Source organism: Strongylocentrotus purpuratus, unplaced genomic scaffold (assembly GCF_000002235.5).
Source record: "Strongylocentrotus purpuratus isolate Spur 01 unplaced genomic scaffold, Spur_5.0 spur5_scaffold_6, whole genome shotgun sequence".
Taxonomy (NCBI): Eukaryota; Metazoa; Echinodermata; class Echinoidea; order Camarodonta; family Strongylocentrotidae; genus Strongylocentrotus; species Strongylocentrotus purpuratus.
In genome coordinates, this window is record NW_022145612.1 from 13499619 (window position 1) to 13521473 (window position 21855).

At 34.0% G+C, this 21855-nt stretch overlaps 3 protein-coding genes across 5 annotated transcripts in view; 2 read left to right on the forward strand and 1 right to left on the reverse strand.

Moving 5' to 3' along the window:
- Positions 1-36: 36 nt before the first annotated feature.
- On the forward strand, positions 37-8726 carry LOC100890893 (mesoderm-specific transcript protein). Its single transcript, XM_003727597.3, has 12 exons — positions 37-170; positions 1563-1748; positions 2237-2313; positions 2704-2781; positions 3199-3329; positions 3513-3589; positions 4120-4160; positions 5054-5121; positions 5508-5609; positions 6086-6162; positions 6511-6574; positions 7191-8726. The coding sequence occupies exons 2-12, from the start codon at positions 1595-1597 to the stop codon at positions 7315-7317; spliced, it is 996 nt and encodes a 331-aa protein (XP_003727645.3). The 5' UTR covers positions 37-170; positions 1563-1594; the 3' UTR covers positions 7318-8726.
- Positions 8727-8989: 263 nt separating this feature from the next.
- Positions 8990-20579, reverse strand: LOC579511 (interleukin-1 receptor-associated kinase 4). The gene is made up of 10 exons (XM_011685232.2): positions 20273-20579; positions 18814-18996; positions 17494-17642; positions 16458-16634; positions 15669-15829; positions 14883-14947; positions 14216-14449; positions 13304-13499; positions 12175-12387; positions 8990-11372 (listed from the first exon to the last, which is right to left on the reverse strand). The coding sequence occupies exons 2-10, from the start codon at positions 18984-18986 to the stop codon at positions 11325-11327; spliced, it is 1416 nt and encodes a 471-aa protein (XP_011683534.2). The 5' UTR covers positions 18987-18996; positions 20273-20579; the 3' UTR covers positions 8990-11324.
- A 168-nt stretch (positions 20580-20747) lies between these two features.
- The window catches only part of LOC100890827, a 30940-nt gene continuing 29832 nt past the window's right edge, over positions 20748-21855 (forward strand). For all 3 annotated transcript variants that reach the window (XM_011685230.2, XM_031000263.1, XM_003727596.3), the window contains exon 1: positions 20748-20860. The gene's annotated coding sequence lies outside the window, so the exon portion shown is untranslated. The remainder of the gene's footprint in view (positions 20861-21855) is intronic.

Sequence of the window (21855 nt, forward strand, 5' to 3'; positions counted from 1 at the left end):
AAAATGTAAACATTCTCTTGATCTGTGATTGTGTGCACGTGCACAAGTGATCGTAAACATATCAACACCCATCGACTGCTGCATTAGCAGCATTCTTCCAGTATTACGGTAGGCCTAAAGGAAATTAAAGGTAAAGACAAGTTACACAACTGTTAAAGAGCTGAGCTGAGGTAAGTCAATCCATCAATTAAACAGACCAATTCGTAGTGAAATGTTGAGATTTTTAAACTAACTTTTAATAGGCAGCCAGGCCCAGGCCAGACCTGCAGAAGTATGAAACTTTAAAGCATATGATTCTGCCAGTATTTACGGTAAATTAAAGCCAAAGCCACAGGTAGGTAAATAAATTCATGAGCAGTGTGTCGTCTGAAGCTATGTTATTAGGGAGTCGGGCTAACTCGGACCAGGGGACAACTCGGCCCAGGTACAAAAACGGTCAGTTTTTGCATGTTTAGGTTTAGGGTTAGGGTTAGGGTTAGGGTTAGAGTTAGGGTTAGAGTTACGGTAAATTGACAAAAAATGACCGTTTTTGCAGCTGGGCCGAGTTTTCCCCTGGTCCGAGTTAGCCCGGATCCGTTATAAGAGAACTAGTATAACTGCCACGCCCATTTTTCATGACAGCAACCGACAGTCTAAATCTCTACATTAACATTGCCTCAAAGTGATTGTGATTGCATTATATTCAAACAATAAATGATACATTAATAAGTGAATGATATTGTGTATATAATATATATTGTAGTGTTAATTGCTCGAGACTATGCCGTGCAACTCTGCTGTTATTCATTTTTTTAATGTTTTTATACTACACTACAGTCTTCTTAAACTTCACCTGTAGAGAGAGATCGAGGTTCTCCCATTAATAGGCCTACAAAGCATATTTTGTTCAAAAACAAATTCCATGAAATCAATCAAGTATACCTGTAAGTTTGTCAATGAAATTATCGATTAATATATCACAAATATGACGCATATAGAAAACATATAAGCATTGACATGATTGATGACTCATTAGACTGCATACATTTGTAACTGAATTATCCAAAATGTAATTTTGTCTTTAATCATCTCACAATATGTTGTTTTGTCCAAATTGATCATTCTATTGTATTATTAAAGGTACCGGGTAATACAAAGTTTTGGGAAATTTTGAAAATGGGGTGGATAGTGATTCTTTACAATTTTGATATATTTGGATGCCTCTGTGGATGTATCATAAGCATTAGAAAATTTAGACCCTAAAACACTTCTGCTAAATATTGTAGGATCGCATATATGCTTCCAATATTTTCATTTGAACCAAATTCATGACCCCATACCAAAACTTTGAATTACCTTTGAATTATCTGTACATTGAGATTATAAACTGACATACATGGTAAGATTTTGTATTGTAAATTATTATTTCTTTGTAAAGTCAATGTCATATGTGTCCTATACACGGGCAATATATAATGTTCAACTCCATATAATTACCTGGAACAAAAAAGTACAGATAACCTTTTTATTTCTTTTAATGCTGTGGATCATTATGGAAGCTCTATCTGTTCTATAAAACACAGGTTATTTCACTAGATAGGCCTATCAAATCGCCATGGGAACCACTACAGTTCTACTTCTTACAGTGCTGATTGCATGTGTGGCTGTTTTCATCGAGTACCCAGCCCCAGAGTTCTCCACGCAGGTTAAAGAATGGCATGACACAGGCAAACTCTTCAAATTCAATGGTCACAACATCTTTTATAAAGGTAGGCCATTGAGACCACAAGTATAGCTCTTTGATACAATATTTGATTTTGGTATGTTTATTAAGGATTTGTTCTATTTTGGTCAATCAACAGTGAGGATCGATGGTTCAAAATATGAATTTGATTACATTTATATGCATATTAAGTTAATTCAATTCAATAATCATAATTCAATTTTATTTTCATGGTCAAATTTGCTATGATGTGAATATAAGTTAATATTTTACTGTTTTTCTATCATGTTACCCAATGATTTCCACTTGAGTACATGATATTTTATTATTTGGTTACTAGTTGTAATGTTATTACAGTGATAAGTGAATGTCACAATTTATGAAAAAGAAGAAAATGCCATTTATTATTTCCATTAAAAACTATTGATTTGGTAAAAATAGACTAGATCATTTTTAAAGATTTAATGATTATCATATGATGCGATTGATGCCATATTTATGAGCTTGTACATGATGTTAGCTTCTGTTTTACAGATGAAGGAAACAAACAAAATGAGGATGTCTTGGTCATATTTCATGGCTTCCCAACATGTGGCTATGACTTTCACGTGGTAAATATTTCTCCTTTTTGGGGATGTTCTACAAATCCAGGGTTATCTGAGATCTGTGGGGGGAGGGGGGGGGGGGGGGGGGAGTTAGGTGTAAACAAAAAAAATCTTTTTAAACAGTAATATATATAGTTCTTTGGTAAGCATAAATATGGGTTACCAAATTTCGGGAGAGGTATACACAGGCGCTTCTTTTACCTGGCTACAGCCTACAAGAGAGATGTCCTAGTGAACTCTTTAAATGTCAATGTCAGTCTTGTGGGCTGTCGGTCTACTGGGATGCATCCCTTTTAATAAGTCTGGTGTTTACAGTAAAGATATGTATCCCATATTTTATTTGGCTGCACATAAGTTAAGTTTAATTTGTTATCATTTGCACTTCAATTGTCACAGATTTGGGATGGTCTTCTAACCCAATTTGGTCGTGTTATCATGCCTGATTTCCTTGGGTACGGCTTCAGTGATAAACCGGTGAGTGTACTCTGAAGGACCAATATTATTTGACACAATTTAATGCACTAATATATGAGGTTCTGATTTTTTATTTTTTATTTATGTCAGAATTGATATATTTCCCTGTTGAAAAATAGTTTAGTAGCAATTTATTGTCTATGTAATAGCTAGATGACTTATTACTGAGAGAAAAGGGTTAAACAACTTTAGCACTATCTATTTTGCTTATTGTATTTTACTGACTTACATTGAAGCCAAAGATATTTCATACCTGCTTGCAAAGAATAATGAATTTGACATTGTTTATTTTCTGAATCCTGAATTAATGTTAAACAATTATTGTTTCTTTCGAAGTCAGGTGGTGAATTTTCCTCTAAAGGTCCTGATAAGAAAGCGATCTGAAATGTATCTGAAATTCTGTATTATTTCTTACAGACAGACCACGTTTACAGTCTGTTTGATAAAGCTGATATGATAGAGGCTCTTCTCAAAAACTTGGGTGTTTCAAAGGTTCATATCTTGGCTCATGATATGGGAGATACTGTTGCTCAGGAGCTCATACACAGGTACACACACTTCATTATTTCTTCTTCTCCTCCTCCTCCTCCTCCTCCTTAATTTTCCTAAGAATGACCATAAAAATGTTTGGAAAACATCTCAGTTTGGAGAGCCGCCTAATATCTTGATTTCTCAGAATTTTTTGACTGTGCAAACTTACCGTATATAATGTTTTTCATCCTGTTTTTAAGACAAAATAAGCTCTCTGAGAAGGTATCTCGCTCCAATAATGAACTTGAAATCGTCGGTGTTTGTCTATCAAATGGAGGTTAGTACAACCCCAAATTCTTTTAGTAACTTTTCACCTTGAACATGAAATTTAACATTTCAAACCCCCATTTCAAAATTCCATGTAGATACAATTTTTCTTTTAAAAATGTCATACCGGGTACTTCATGTATAGAAGAAGATAAAAAGAAGCCAAAGCTGTCATCCTTTCAAAAAATCTATTCTAAAAAAAAGATCCAGAAGAAATTATTTGTTCAAGTGCTGCTCTTAGATGTTTTCCCAGGCAGATTTTAGGGCAAATTTAGAACAAAATAAAATATACATGGGCTCAAACGGTCAAACCCTAACTTTGTAACATTGTTTAGTGTCCTCACAAATCAATAATAAAAGAGAACTTCAGATATATTGCATTGCATTAATATTCCCACATTGTGGCTATTAAATAAATTATTTAGCATAATTCAGTTACAATAATGTGATTGAAATATACATGGTTGGTATTTAATATTAGGATTATATGTTTTTAGGATTACATATTTTAAGATATTTTTTAATATTTCATTCTTTTAGGAATCATACCAGAGACCATTCATCAACGTTTGATACAAAAAGTTAGTACATTGCTTTATTATTTTAGTCTTTTTTTAATATTTTTTACTCCTTTACAAATTTTATATTAACATAGTGTTTGGCCTCTTTACTGTAGTTGCATATGTGTACTGATTTTGTTGTATGACTACTAATAATAGAGAGCGTTGATTTGTTTGAAGAAATTATTTTAACTAGGACAAAAATCACTGGTAAATGGATTACTTAATATTTGAATTAAGTTAAATAAGAATATACATGTACCAATTGAAACAAATTTCTGGTTTAAAACACCAGTAATCTAAATGGCCTGGTTTCATATCCCACCGCTGCCACCATGCAAAATGAAACAAAACAAATTAACACGAGAGACGTAACATTAATCAAACTGCATATATACGTGTGTGTAAATATATGACCTTTATTGATTCAGAGTGCAGAGTGACTGCCTAGCCAGCAACCTAATAATATGGAGTAATATATAATCACACTATCATGCAGAACCATGCATGACACGTGGGTGCCCAAATGCCAAACCCTTCCATGATCTCATGCATACAGATTATGAAAGGGTATCAACCCCCTTCCAAGTATAGTTAGTGTAGAGTGAGAAACTGTGTCCTGGGTACACACAATATTTGTTTACACATTATTATATGACATGGATGATTATTTCAAATATTACTCCAGATAGCACTGTTTTAAAACAAGGATAGGTAGATATAATTATGATATATTTTTGCACATTTATAAAAAATCTTCTTTTTAACATACATAACGGCAGATTTTTTGTCTTTTGATTTCACTTGTAAACAACTTGAGAAAAGTCACAGCCTTAATTTTCTTCTCTCTGTTATGTAGTTCTTGAACATTACACATAATCGTTTGGTGAATGATTCTTGTGTTTATTTTACAGATTCTGTTGAAGCCATACTTGGGGGCACTGGCACCCTACTTCACCAATAGATTTTTATTTATGAAAGGGTAAGAAAGTTGCAAGTAAACATTTCCATTATAGACCATAATTTTGTTAGTTGTCTTCAAGTTATCGCTGTTCCATCAAATATGTTACATCAAATTCTCCTTAATGCTTCAATGAGAATCATTGATAAGTATTAACTTCATTTGTTTTATTTCATCTTACAATGTTTGGGATAAGTTTTACCGGATACCCGGTATGCTTGTAAATTAAATCACTATAAAGGATATCTGTATTCGTATGGATATACAGCTGAAACCAAGTACATTTATTTTTCAGATTTGACAACATGAAAACGGTGAGCTAGAGTTCATCAATTTTAAAAATGTCATAAATATAATAGAACTTTAATTTGCAAAATACAATTTTTTATTTTTTTTTAAAACTGCAGCCTGGGGGAAGTTTTTGGAAAACCTTCCCAGTCTACAGCGGAGGAATTATTTAACCAATGGACTTTGTCAAGGCACAACAATGGTCATCTCGTTACACATCTGTGAGTATGATTTTGAGACCTGTTTGCTAATTACTCAGCTAAGTCTGTCTTGCAGCATTGCAACTCCTTAAACCCTATTAAATACATGAACATAAAATGTAGATTTCTATGTCTAAAATATAATGTTCTGTAGAATAAAGGATGGAACATTTCTTGTTGACTATATTTGGAGCTAGTATATGTCTTTAAAACTCAGTCATTGAGCTGTATGCTATACATCCTGGCCCTTACTTGAAAGGTGAAACCAGCTAAAAAAATACAGTCTGAAGCAGTGAAAATCAAATTACCCCTCACAGCTTCTTCCATGGATGTGGAGGATTAAAATAACTGTGTCATTAAATTCCTTGTCAGAAAAGTGAAAGAAATATCCGTGTCTACCAATCTTCAGAAAGCTGGATTTTTGAAGAAGCAAATTACATTTCTTCCTTTTTATTGAAACATTTCTTTGTGAATTACTCCCTATTTATTCTTGGCAGTTTGATAAACTATCTTCGTGAGAGGTATATCAACAGAGATCGGTGGGTCCATGCTCTTTCCGAGACCTCCATTCCATGTAAGTATGCGTCTGGTAATAGCTTTTACCTCCCATAGAAGCTACATGTAGTCAAAAAGGAAAACACACAGTTTCAATTTCAAACACAAGATAATGTCTAGGGAGTATGTTGGGAAGTACTGAGTAATTCATGGCATCCATACTGTCCTCTTAATTTTGAATATAAGTTTCGCTTCGTGCATGATCGTTTTTATATGTTCGTACTTCTTCAGTTTCAAAACAATGGACTCTTATCCATGTACCTGTTATCTAACAAGTGATAGCTAATTATGCTCTGTGTCTGATTTCTATTTTTCTTTCCCTCTTGATAAAGAGGATATTAACAATTTGCTATCTTTCTCTTTGTAGTGCACCTCATCTATGGTCCTGCAGACCCTGTGAATCCAAAGGATCCTTTCCTCAGCACTTACAAGTATGTTGTTTTTCATGTTGTTAGTGGGGTTTTTTCTATTCCTTTTTGGTTATATTATGAGAAGTTATTCAAGGAGGAAGCAGTTGAGAAACCCTTCATAAATCCTCAAATTCTGATTTCTAGTTAGACATTTAGCCAGCTGTGTTGAGTATGAGGTGGAGAGGATGTTATTACTGTAGTGATGATCTGACTTGACCAAATTGCGTGCCGTTAATTAAACGATAATGGATTTATTAAAACAAATTAACAGATTTGTATTTTTTTCTTCAGATATTAAAGTATTGATACTGATCATTTGCCAATATTTTAATATGATCATACTTTCAAAGAATAGAAACATCAAATTTGTATAAAAGTAGAAAAAGGTTTTCTCTCTTTACAACTCCTGTTCAACCCTGTTTTTTTATACTTCTATGTCTATAAAATGTTTGTTTAAACAGGCCTGAATTCAAATGTTTACCAAAAGGTGCTTGAAAATAGGAGTTTCCCATTTCGCATACTCAATGGTATATTCTAAGATATTTGCCTGCTATAAACCTTTCACTGAGTTAATGTAATGATGATTTTTCAGTACAAACAATAACAATTTTTTTTTAAACTCTTTGTACTTCTGTAGGAAACTAGTGCCCAATTCAGGTGTGAGCGAGTTAGAACCTCACATCAGTCACTACCCTCAGCTAGAAGCGCCCAAGGAATACCTTGATGCATGTCTTCAGTTTTTCAAATCTTTGCAGAAGTCTTGAAGGATATGTATCTTTCAGCATGCAAATTAGTGATGAATGTGAAATTCCAAAGTGCTCTTCATCAGTTTTGAACAGAAAGGATTTTATTATTCAATCATTATTAAATCAGAAATTTCTTGAAGTGTACCTTCAGCTCAGGGTATACATATGTCTACGAAGGCATCCTGACAATAAAATCTCTTACTGCGAAGTATGCGAAATATAAAAGTGCCTCTTTATGAAGTGTTATTATACAAATCCAATCATTGAAATACCTGAGAGTGTGAAAGAATAGGTGTAAAATATTCCATGGAATCTTGTCCACATCAAAGGATCTTTAGATTTATGTCTATTTATATTTTATGTGTCTGTTCAGAAAAAATGTCAAAGTGTGACTGGCTAAATTACTTCCTATAGTGTAGTGTAGAGTGTGTACTTTGAAGTGCAGAATCATATTTAGAATTCAGTGACCGTAGTCAAGATACTGTGAGCACTTTGTTTAGTTATGTTGTAAGCCATAATTCTCTTTATAAGAAATAGTTATTATCAGTAATTAATTGATGATAAATCATAATGGAATCTATTCTATAACTGATAAATTAAAAAGGTCAATAAGAATGGTTGATGACGATGGTGATCTTTCTGTGGTATGTATTCATCATTCAATCAGAAGTTCAAAATTGAAGAAGAAGAAGATATATGAAACTGACATATTGCATCTTCATGTATTTCCTTTTCAGCTATTTTGTGGAAGATTCAGACATGTATTGAAGGTCTGAAAGAGTTTTTGTTATTCATGAATGCTTTCTTTTCTACAAACCATTTTAAAATAGCAGTGCATACCTGTAAGTGACATAACTTTGCTTTAGTTATCTTAAAGAGATTAATGTCGTCTTTCCTCACTTATTAATATTCATCAAGTATCCCCGTAGTTCTATGGTTTCCCTCTGTACAGATGGTTGTCATAAGCTAAGAGATGGGAACCTGTATAGGGCATTTGCTAGGTACATAAATATATACAAGAGATGTGACTTTACTAATAAAAGATCACTTTCAGTCTACATTATGTCAAGATCATGCCTTTAATATACTATTTAATTGGGATTTTCCATTGTACATTTACTACATTGTATTGAAATGTGCCACATTTGATTGCCTAATGTGTTCATATTGTAACTGATCGATAATTAGAGCAAATCAAGTATTATTGCATAATTGAGGTTGCTTTTGAATAACAGCAATAATTATATTTCAGGAAATCAGTACTAATGTGAGTTTGTTGCAGTGTATTTGAGTAATTTGTATAATGATGATATATTAACTGTACAATGATTTTGTTTTAATGTTCTTGATTAAAATTAGAATAGGAAGACAATATGTTTACTTGTAAAATAAAATTGGTATGTAAATATCAGTTAGAACAATCAAAAGAATTGTGACTATGATTATGCTTCACTTTTTGTATTGATAGGTGGTTAGACACATATTACGCCTATAGCAATATAAAATTTCCCTTGTCCCCTGACATTTTAATCTTTTCCCTTTTTAGTGAGAGACATTTGAATTAATGATCAATTTCTTCTACAGTAAGTGCCATTATTTCAAGTATTCTGATACATTAAAAGTGATCACTTATTCATTCCTAAAACAGTAATTGAAACTTCAAATAAAAACTGAATACAATGTGCAAAGATTTACAGAATAAATGTTATCATGAATTTTATTCAAACGTATTTATATGTGGAATGAGATTATTTTTTTTACCTTCATAGAAATGATATCAACATTTCAAAACGTGTCTTTGGAATAAAGAGTCATTTGAATTACTGTACAAGTAAAGATGGCTTAGAATATTCTTTGGAATATAGATCTATAATGATATTACTCCAATTACCTTAACCTCTTCCACAGATACACATACCAACAGGGAAGCCCTCTAGTGTCATATGAAGTTTATGCCATTTTTAAAAATATCAATGATAATTAGAAGTGCATTTTTATAAGGGTATTCCTTGATTTCAAGTTTCTGACAACGGGTACAAAATTACAAGAATAATATAGACAATACATTTCCACACATTTTTAGTTATCATAAAGGAACATATTATACTATCTTGTCAACTATTTAATTATTACTGAGAGGGTAAGGTATTACTGAGGGGTTAAAGTATTATAACATGATAGAGGTTTTGGTGGTATAGTGGTTCATTCACTTGACTCTCCATCCAAGGGTTGAGGGTTCCAATCCCAGCTTGGTACTAACGTCCTATGGCAAGATCCACAGTTGTTACTCTCCATCCAGGTGTTAAATGGGCATCTGTTAGGATACAAAACTCACAGTACTTTGCTCAGCATTTAGAGCATCTGTAGAATGGCACCTGGCTTGAATGTTCCCCAGGGTGTGGAGAATGTGCATACTTTGTGTGCGGGCAAATCTGAAATCTGATGACCGGGGTAATAATATAACTGTAAAGCCAATAGAGACATCTTTGCTGTATTGCAGCACTATATAAACCCAGAGTATTATTTAGTGCATTTCAAACTCAAAGCTGTTAAACTTAAAAATTATGATATATTTTCAAAGGAAATCTACATGTGATATGTACAACATATTACACATGGATCATGCTTGAAGGATACTTCTACAGTATTTCCAAAAAGGAATGAGAAAAAAACTGTTCAGTTACACTTCTCCTAAAGACAAACCAAGGCACTTGAACTATTCTTTGGATAATTTTTCAGAGGAAAGAATTATTAGTGGTTCAAAAGGCACAATTACATGCAAAAGAGTCAAACATATATGTTGGTTAGAAACAATAAAATGAGGAATGATTCAACAAACGATGAGAGATGGAAGGACTTTGAATATAAGAAGTAGCAATATATATGTTTTAAATGCAAGAAAAGATAAGTTGATACTTAATAGGTAGAGTAAAGATATCTAAAAATAATGATGGAGGTAGCATGGCACTACCATGGTGACACATTATTTCCTAGATAAGATATACAGAAGAAAAAAACACTGAAATATATTTGTACAAATATAATCTATTTCCTTAATCACAAGTACAACAAAATTTATGGCAGCATTGAATGTTCAATACACTGAAAACATCAAAATCTTCTTGGGGAAGGACACACATTTGTATGAGATGTACTCTGAGATGTGGAATGTCAAATACACAATTTAAAAAAAATACATTTATATGATTACATTGAATAAACAATACAGGGCAAGAAGACAAAATTATTCCTATTATCTTAACTTCCAATCCGATTAAAAACTCACATTCTAACAAATATTTGCATCATTAGTTTTGCAAGATAAAATAACCTGTTCTTCCAAAAATATATATATATCATATACATACTGGCACATCATTGTCTGTTATAATGTAAATGTAAAATTAAAAACAATTTACTTGTAATGCTAACAAAATAACTTCCAATAGTCTACCTTCTTATTGACCCTGTTACACAACAAGAGTTTTTCTGTTGCTCTGGTCTTTGAATATTCATACATATGTTGATATTATTTTTAAGTTCTATACATTGTATTTTATTTACAGTGTATAAAGAATATTCTACCAGATCAGTTCAGCAATGATAAACAGTTTTTTTTTCTTGCCTATTAATTATTGTTAAAGTTATGAATACTCCACTTGAAATCTATCAATGTCATTAAATGGAATAAACTGCAAATTATCAAGACTAATCTGTTATACTTGCAACAAAAGTCTTGGTTTTTTTAATATCACTTTCAAAAAGTTATGAGAACTTTAAAATACACTTATTAGTGGATTACTATATTCTAAAGTTAAGCCGACATGATTTTCATGATTTTTCATGCAGTGAACCACCATAGATGATTTCATAACATTTCCCTTCTGAATCCATTGGGTTTTTAACATGATTTTCAGCTGCATGAATGAAGTGACTACATGATTACATTGCATCAGATAATCACCCTCATATATCTCACTGCATGCATTACTAACACCTTTCTTTCTATGACTATGGTAGTACAGTTACTTTGTTGGTATCTCCTCTTGCACAGCCCCCAATCGTTCAACAATCTGGAAAATATAAAATATAAATAATTTGTTTTCCTTCTCTTTTTTTTCTGCATAAAAAAAAACATTAATAAATAACGAAAGAGAGTTTATGTATAACACAGTAATGTCTGTCCTTATTTCTCATGTGTGACCAAAAGCACTAGAACAATGGAAATTTTGTTTAAAGGCCCACTGCCATACTTGTAGCTACTTGCGCCCTCTGTATAACAAACAACGCCTAATCGGTGACCATTGGTCCCCCATAATCCTCTTTTTCTTATGTTAACTGAGAGCTGAGTTGATGAGATAACCACCTGTCCAGTGACCTTGTAGGGCGGTCTAATCCCTCATGTAAACTATGGCAGATAAGCTTTAAACAATGCTGACTGGTATTCATCTTATATGTGAGGCAGACTAAACTTTATAAATGGTAGGGTTGCATTTAAACAGGTTGCTTGCACATTTTCTTTCAATTCATCATAAGGTCTGTTATATTTCAGTGGTTGTGACATAATACACTTAATGTAAGGGTAAATGTTTTTTTTTACATGAGAAAGCAAAATATTCTCAAATCAATGATTAAGAAAGTAATATTTGCCAAATATCTGGTCAAGTATATCACCGTTGGTTCCCTTCCGAGTCACCAACGATGGGGCCATAATTTTCCATGCAAAACCTGGAAGGAGATGCTAAAAGAGGGATGGCTACTGACGCCTGGAAGACTTGGAGAAGGGCCATAAGGGAAATGTCCAACCCCACAGAATGGGAAAAACAGATGCTAAACAGTAAAGATGAATATATCACCCATACATATTCTCCTCACCTCTTCAATGTCTGGTCTACGCCTACCCTTCTGCTCCGTGCACCGAGAAGCGAGGTCATACATCACTTGGGCTGACTTTTCATTCCACATCTCCGCATGCTTGTCTATCAGTAACACCACATCGTTGCAACTGTCCATGATATTGTCCACTTTAGTCATGATGTGTGAATCGTCATCATACACAGGTAGACCGGTCAGAATCTCCAGGAGAACCTGAGGTTGTGAGAGAATGATGGAGGATGACAAGATATATACGTTAGGTATGAAGGAATCATCTGCCTTGTACAACAAGGGTTGAACATAATCAAGCTTAAAGTCTCGTTTTACAAAAGTTCAATGATGTATTAAAGGTATTACAAAGTTGTGGGAAATTTTGAAAATGGGGTGATAGTGATTCTTTACAATTGTGATATATTTGGATGCCCCTGTGGATATATTAAAAACACCAGAAATTTTAGTCCCTAAAACACTTCTGCTTTCGAGCAAATTTGAATATAAAGATTTACCGGTGCTCCCGGTAAATTTTGATAAATTTCAAATAGCTCCTACGGCCGTACAATGGTAGCTGCGACCATGAAAATCTCAGAGCATGTAGTTGTAGTATATAATTTCCGAACGAGAATAGCTAATCGGTCGATTTTAGTCAATAAACATTGTTTTATAGCCTAATTAATATCTTGACCTTGAGGGGGAGCTATTCAACATAAATTGTTTATTATTTGCAATTTCATAACTTTAGAGTCGATTTCGACCGCGACAACGATCACTGAATATTGTAAGATCGTATATGCTTCCAATATGTTCATTTGTACCAAATTCATGACCCCATACCAAAACTTTGTATTACCTTTAAGCATAGGTTATACTTACCATTTTGTACGTCATGCTATACGGGCCTGTGTTCTGTACAGATACTCTTATCATTCATATTTGCCATTTATTCATCTATAAACTTTAAGCTGCTTAACCAATCATATCTGAGAGAGATCTAAAACTCTACTCATACCTAGATTCCAAATGACTTTTAATCAATGAATCATGACAAACACCTTCATAGAATATTATGAATGAGCTACAGTATAACAGTTTTGAACTGACCCAATTTCAATTTGCAAAAATATGAACTCACCAGTCCAAAGCTGTAAACGTCTGTCTTTTTAGAGTATTCACCATAGTTGGCCTCTGGTGCCATGTATGCTGTACTACCAATAGTGATGCTAGTATGGAAACAAGATATTTCACCTTTCAGTTTGCCAGACTTATCCCGAACCAGCCCAAAGTCACAGATCTTGGGCGTTAGATTTGCATCAAGGAGAATATTGGCACTGCAGAGAGGAACAGGTTTTTGGAAAAAATTAATCTGGGGCTCGTTCGTTCGTGTCTCCTTAGATCAAGATTACTGCAATCTTGATCTTCGGAGTAGTTGCTACAACCGGCCGTGTCAGACACGTTGCCCCGGGGTGCGAGATAGGACTCTTGTAGCGTGCCCCCATTTAAAACAGTTATACAGTTACAGTTAACAATACATTTAATTAATAGTATGAAACTATTAAAATTACTCTCATGTTACGGGAAAAAATATTGCATATACATATATTATGAATCAGCTGATTTGGTCGATCCAGTTAGATGGCACAAACACGGCACTACTGGACAGAGATCCTAATAATTACAGAGCTTGGTCTTGTTGCTCTGTTCGCCAGCAGTTTAAGGATATGGAATCCCGCGGCACATTGGCCGAGATATCTTTGCTATTTTCCTGATTCAAATTGAAGAGGGAAGAGAAATTGAAAGTGGTACCAGGTTTTTACTATTTAGGGGACGTAAGGAATTCTCGAACATTTAGCAACAACATATTTGATTACTCCACACTATTTTTTTTGCACAGGGGTTTGTTTAAATGGTAGAGCAATTAAAGGTATATATGTTATATATAAAGAGAGAGAGAGAGAGAGGGAAGAGAGAAAGAGAAAGAGAGAAAGAAGGGTAGGGAAATATAAAATGGACTTGGGAAGAGGAGGTAAGAGACCTTGTGACAAACCTCTTGATATCTCTATGAATGAAGCCCTTATCATGTAGAAATTGTATCCCACATGCTGAGCCCCATGCGATGTCAAGTCTCTTTGGCCAAGACAGGGGCTTAGGAGTACATGTAGTATCCCTGCAGGCTAGACGATCCCTCAGTGCACCCCCTGTGATTAGCTCATAAACCAGGCAGAGTTGAGGTGGTTCATAGCAGTAGCCATACAGTATTACAAGGTTTGGATGCCTCAGTCTTGATCCAAGAAAATGAATTAATGAAAAATATGATTACTGGTAGGAAAACAATTATATTATTATAATCTTCAAAAGAAACAAAATGAGCATTACATGTTTCAATGAAAATGATATTCCTTTAAATAGGGTGCTATTGAAAAGAAAAAAATTTCTGTGATACATTTCGTTCCATTGTATGTTAGCCATTGGTGCAAAAGTGTAAGTTGCAAAAAATACTGTAAATAACTTTTTTTGCATTATTTCATGGTGGAGCCTTCAATATTCTGAAATAATTTTGAGCCTTTTAATCTCAAAACAGAAACTAAGACACTTTTGTTGTCATTATATTTGGTATAGAACAAATAAACTGAAAAGATGTTTACTGTCATTTTCTACTACATGCAGTGATGTAAGTGCATATATGTATTTGTGGAAATATGAAAGTAACACACCTGCATAAGGATTTGAGTTCACTATTAAACTGCTCCTCTATACTAATCTCTTCAGACATCACATGCTGTAAAATGAAACAGATATTAAACTTTAAAAGAGACAAAGACAAAGTAAATGGTACAGATGAAAAGAGAGAGAGGGAGAGAGAGAGAGTGGGAGACATTAAGGTAGAAAGTGAGAGATATTGTGATATATATATATATATATATATATATATATATATATTGCAAGGTAGTGAGACAAGAAAAATAATTAAGGGGATATACAAATACAACTATTTAGCAAAAAAAGAAGTGGGCCATGGAGAGTAGGAAAGGCACATTGAAAATACACGGCCCCTTTTTATTAATTTTAGAAAATATTTTTTAAAATATGTATCTATAATAATGTAAAAGAAACTTAGCTTTTAATAAATTGTTCATAAGAGAAATATAATTTCAACATAACAATTTAACCATTTTAATAACCAGTATATTAAATAATGTTATTTTTTCTATGAATGGAGATTTTATATGCATTAGCAAATGTGATAATTACAATAGCCAGCCCTCTGATCATTGCAAATGTATATAATATTAACTAAAATACAGGTATATATCACCAGTCCTTTTTTATCAAGTAGAGTTTTGGCATGAGGGTAAATGCAGGTATTAAACTATAAACATAATGTAAATTTAGACAAATCAATAAACAATTATCCTCATTCATGATAAAGGAGTAAAGATTTCCCACATATTCTTCAGGAATCATTTTGTGAATTAGTTATATACAACTTAGTTCCTTGCCTCTTTTAATTTTTTCACAGCACAAGGTTCTTCTCCTGAGAATCTACCCCTGAAGACAACTCCGAATCCTCCCTCATCGATGAGACAACCTCCATCTTTGACCTTCTTCTGATTAAAGCCTTTCGTCATGCTTGATAGCTCTTCAAAGCTAAACCTCTGAACTATTAAACGATATCATAATAATGATAATTATAATATTGATAAAAAGAATAACAACGATTATAGTAATGATAATAACAATGATTATAATAATAATAATACTGCCAACAATAATAATAATAATAGTAACTACTAAAAATGACAATAACTATAGCCTCTTGAAATTAATTATGCAATTATAAGCACATAATAACTGTAATAAAGCAAAATTCAATCAGTTTAAAGCAACCATAAAATAGCTCTTAAAAAGTCCCACTGGTCAATTAAAACCAAAGCCTTATCCTTACAGAACATAGAATAGATGTAGGACCAGAGGAATATCACCATGATATCAGCTGTTAAAGAAGATGCATTATAACTACCATACATGTATACAAAAAACGCTAAGAGGAGACAAGAATCACAGTATCTTTAGACAAATGGTCTTTATTTAAAATGCTTATGTATTACACATTTCCATGGGAGATCTTGATCAAGGAAAAAAAAAATCATGTAGCTTTTATAAACATTGTCTACGAGACAGTTGGTCTTTCTAAACAGTTTTAAAAAAATTTAAAAAACGGTGCTTATTAATATTAGTATTAATATTAACAGTGCTTTGGTCATTAAAGCAGGTTTGACTGCATTTACCTGTTTGGGGATCAAAGTTCGGTAGTGTTGTCGAGTCTGCTGGGTACTCCGATTTGGGTACTGGTTTTGCCCCTGGTCTGGGAGGTATATTAGGAGGTGTTGATGGAGTCCATGGATGAATGTTTGCTGCACCATCAGCTGCCTCTGGCTCCTCTCGTAAAACGTCTGCACTAGAACCTTGCTCGAGAGATCAAATTAAATCACATGATGATAAAAGTTTCTGATCTTTTATAGAGCTACGCATTATTTAATGTCACAGTGGAAAAGATAACACTTAAGTGATACTTGTACGTTTTTCAATGAATAGGGTAAAATATACGACAAATCTTTAAATTTGTCTAACATTGTATGGAAATAGTCCTATATTAATCATGTTAAATTTGCCTAATCAGTATAATCATTTATTTTCAAGGTGTGACTGTTATGTTTAAAAAAATTATGTTTGGCCACTATTTTTCCCCAAATTTTTCCCCTTCACTTTTAATGTTTAACTCAACAATAATCAATATATAACTTGATATTCCAAAATAATTTATTTCTCAACAATTTGATAACCTTTCACTTAAATATTGATACTCAAACATCACTAAAACCAACAAATGTGTTAACAGTAACCCATCCAACTTTCTGAACAGAAGACAAGTTTAGTGTTTTTCTTAAATCTACTAATATGTCAACTACTTTACAATCTATACTCTATATATATATATATATATATATATATATATATATATATATATATATACAATTACATACATGTACATATCAATACTATGGCCAGTACCTATGTAGGGAATTTATATAAGACAATAATATAATTTAATTATTGTTAATATTACCATTATTATTATTTTTATCATTGTTATTTTTATTTTTATAGTTATCATCATTACTATTATCATTACTGTTATCATTATCATTATAATTATCAACCATTATTATCATTCTTATTGTTATTATCATCGTCATCATCATTGCTAATATTACAATCCGTAAATGAGAAATTTAAAGCAACTCCAATTTGGTTAAGAAGTACCTGGTAGAAGAGCATCCATGGCCGCTAGGTGATGCATTTCACCAAACACCCTGAGAAGATCCGATACCCTAGCATTAGTGGTGCCCCAGTCCTGTAGGACCGACTCTGTAGGACTACCTCCTGGTCTCTGCAATGCCAGTGCAAACATGCTGGGAAGGAGGGGGAGGAGGGGGAGGAGGGGGAAGGAGGGGGAGGGAGAAAACAAGGATAACAGATTGATCTATATTTGCCCTTGTTAATAATCCAACAGGAGGATTGGAATAAAGAGGCAAAGTTTGATTAGCATGAAAATGAAATACTTGTATAATCAATACCTCTTGTTACAGAATCAACGTTTAACTTTTGATATTAATAATTAAATACATGTACAATATTTTCAAAAGTCTCCACTCTTGTTGCATACATGTTGAATCATGAATAAAGTAACATCCTGAAAGTTCACTAATATCATTATTTTTATATTTTGCATTGTATTAAAAAACATTTCATTAATCATAACTTCCATATGCAGATTACTCTGGACATTTCTCAATGATCCTGATCATATTCATGTATGACAAGGATGAGATGTAATTAAACTCCTAAAAACTGTTCTTCTTTTTAAGTTTGAACATCGATATTTCTCTTGTTACTATATTATCATACTTGATGTTGATATCATTTAAAAGACTCCTTATTTCTCTTTACAATTATGCCCCATTTGTAATGATTATGTAATCATGGAATGTGAAGTAATGTTGTAATGTTATTCTTCATTTCTTTTGAGGATGTATAATTTTAATGTGATTGTAGCATTTATACATGAATGCCAATGGTGTATTCTCCTATAATGAAACACGTTTTTAATGTGGTCATTCACGAATTGCAAGATGTTGTTTTCACCTTTTGTTTGGAAGATGAAATGTGTTTTGAATCAACCGATTGTGAGATCATCAGTGTGTTTGAGTATCCATCCTCCAAACAAATGAAGATTTGTTGACAATTTTGCAATGTTTCACTTTTGACTTGGCCCCATTTTCAAGTGTACTGCACATCCCATGATTACGTAACAAGTACGAATGGGGCATCATTGTAAAAAAGAAGTAACAGGTTTTCAGAGATACCAACATCAAGCATGATAATATAGTAACAAGAGAGATATCAACACTTAAATTTGAATTGCTGAACATTTTTGAGGAGTTTATATCATAGCTCATTTGATACCATAAAGTTGATCATCTCAATAAATAACACAAATTCATTAGGACATAAAACATCGCTTTATATAGTCATGGGAAACAGTTTGTTTGTTTTTTAAACGAACACACACTGTACAGATACCTTATTTGCTGGGTGTTATACTTGAGTTCTTGGACACCTGGTCGCCGTGGCAACAGAGCAGCCATGCCTCTCCAGTCCATGTATGACCCAATCTGATGGTCAAGGCATAGAGCTAGCCTTCTTATAGCACTCAAGGGGAGTTCTCGGATGAAAGTGTCCCTTGTCACATTCATGCTTGTTCGTCTGTGTTGAAAGATTGTCAACAATAAAAGGCATGTCTAGAATTAGACAGAAATAACCATCTGATTTGGGTCATTTCTTTAATAAAACTGACATTTGTTGTCATTCCCCAATACAGATGGTAACCCAGAGATCTCGTACCGTGGGGAGGGCTATGAACATCTTTTCGTTCACGACATTTTCTTCCCGATTTTCTTTATTTAGATCTAATTTTCTGATTTCTAAATCAGATGTAAATTAGGTCGGTATGTCACTTGTCCTAATTGCAGTTATCAAAATTTGATAACTTAATATTAAATGTATAATTTACGGACTTACTTATATGAATTATCCAACTTGTATGTCTGAACTGTGAAACAGTACGTTCATGCACTCGAACATAGGGCTATATGACCCGGCGGCCAAAATATGTCCGGGTCAACCTACCAAAACATAGCCAAATGGCCAATCAGAGCACTCGTTTCGTGGGAGTTCGTTGGTCAAGCCGGGCTGACTCGTACGAAGGTACGGTAGCTATTGGACGTTCGAAAAGAAAAAATGAATATTCATCAACTAAAACCAAGACAGATAATGTTGACGACGAGACTTTCTCGGATTAATCATTAATTTAGGATCTAAATCAGCAAGCTATCGTAAGTCAAATAAGCTATATATATGTTATTTTTAATTTTTATTATAATTGCTGCAGTTATGAGGATGTAAAGAGTGAAAATCTTGTTGCATATCTCATTCATCGCGGTCCGGTCGAACCGAACCATTTGTTCCGTACAGTCCCGTACAGTCCCGGATAGGCCATACTTCAGTCTCTATAATCGGAGGTCTAGTGGAGCCAGACGTAGTCTCAGTGGAACAACCGACGATTAGAGAGACTGAAGCTTTCGGTCTAGTCTAGAATAAAAAATCTATTTCGAATTGCAAAGTTAATTCAATTTTCTTTCTTTTTTCTTTTCTGTGAAGTAATTCCTTATTCACTGACATTTCTTTTTCAGATTTTTTTTTTCTTCAAAGACGGTCATTTCTGTCTAAAGTTTACATGTAAGTAAGGCTATACTTCAATTTTCTAGCCTCGTAGCGTAGTCAAAACTTTCTTACCTACGGAGTATCGGTCTACATACATTACATATACAATACTGTCCCTGTATCTTTCTGAACATTTCATACATATTTTTTCTCCCGATTTTCAGTTTATTTTTCTATACCAACTTCTAATGAAAGTAATTTCCTCTACAAATTTAAACTTACTGAATAAAACTGAAGATGAATTTAAAGTTAAACTTACTCAGTCAAACTGAAGTGAAGATGAATTGTTTGCTAACTCGGTCTCGGACACTTGCTGCAGATCTAGATCTCCTTTCCTGACTCCACAGTTCACAGACACAGTAGGCCTATTGTGAATATATTTGCCCATATATTATAGGCCTACTGATAGCTAAAGACCTAAGGGTATACTATATTTTTAGTACATTATTCATTAGGCTTAGCAAAAATCAAAGTCTAAATATACAGTGCAGTGAATGTCTTTAATACAACTTGATCTTGGTGAAGCCGAAGACACATAGATCTAGAATCTACAGGTACATCCGCACGCAGAACAACGTGAAAAAGAATGATCAACGACATTAGGGAAAGTACCCTACTGCTATTTCCGGGTTGAAGATAGTCGTTTTTACAGGTGTTTATAGCATAAACCTAGGAATCACTGAACGTGATCGACACGATCCCAGAATTACAACAAAAAACGGCTTCTTAAAGGCTAAGTTTATTACCATTCGTATGTGTAATGGAACCATTAAATGTTATGTGCAGTTTCAGGTATTAAATGCTCAAGGCCGGGGCTCAAGAACAACGAATTCGAGATTTTGAAAAGGTGAGCGCAATCATACAATTGTTTTATGGTACACTATTTCAATTAATGTGCTCTAAATTGAAATCTAAGGATCCAATTAACGTTAACTAAGACTGAACGTGAGACACAAAGTATGCCAGCTGCAGTCCAGCTCGTTCAACTTCAACTCGGTGAACGCCTAGCCTCCATCTGCGAGCAACTACATGTAGCTAGCGCTAGCGCAGGCCAGAAGGTGCGGGCAGGTGGGGCCTGAGCTGAGTGCTGTAATTTTGATGCCATACAGCAGCAGTACTAGCTACTACTAGACCAAATTTTTCTGTCTCTTTCGTTTGTAAGCCTTTCATTTAGAGAGGAGCCGACCCTACCCAAATCAGAGGCTAACGAACGAAAGAGACAGAAAAATTTGGTCTATACTATAGGGTCTAGAGGTCAGGTGTTTGTTTTGCTGTACGTGTCATAGCAAGGCGATCCTTGGGTTGAAATGATGGGGCAAAGTGGACTACTAGTACTAGTACTAGATCTAAAATGTCGTCATTCACTCTCATCACTCTCATCAACGATGACAGTTCAATCTAGATCTAACAATTGTTACAAGTACAAGTTAGACAGCTATTTTTAATTTTTATGGTAAATGTAATTCTAAAGATGTTGAGGTAAAAGTTAAAACCAGACTTGGTCTGACTCTTGGAGGTTGTTCACACCGGCAGAGATAGCGCGCGCTAGACCTCGCTATCTCTGCGGTTTGGAAGGTACAACGTCGTTTCGGTCCGCCCAACAGCGAGCCACGGCGAGCCAAAACGGCGTGCCACTGGAGCACCTCTTGGGGGTGGTCCACGAGAGATAGCGCGGTCTAGCGCGCGCTAGAAAAAAAGGGGTGCTACGATAGACCGCGCTATCTCATTGCGGTGTGAACAACCTCTTGGATTCTAGAAAACCGTGTTCAATAGCTGCCTACGGCTACCTCTACAATGCTAGTCTAGGCTTTACAATCCATACCGTTTTAAAGTGAATATGTT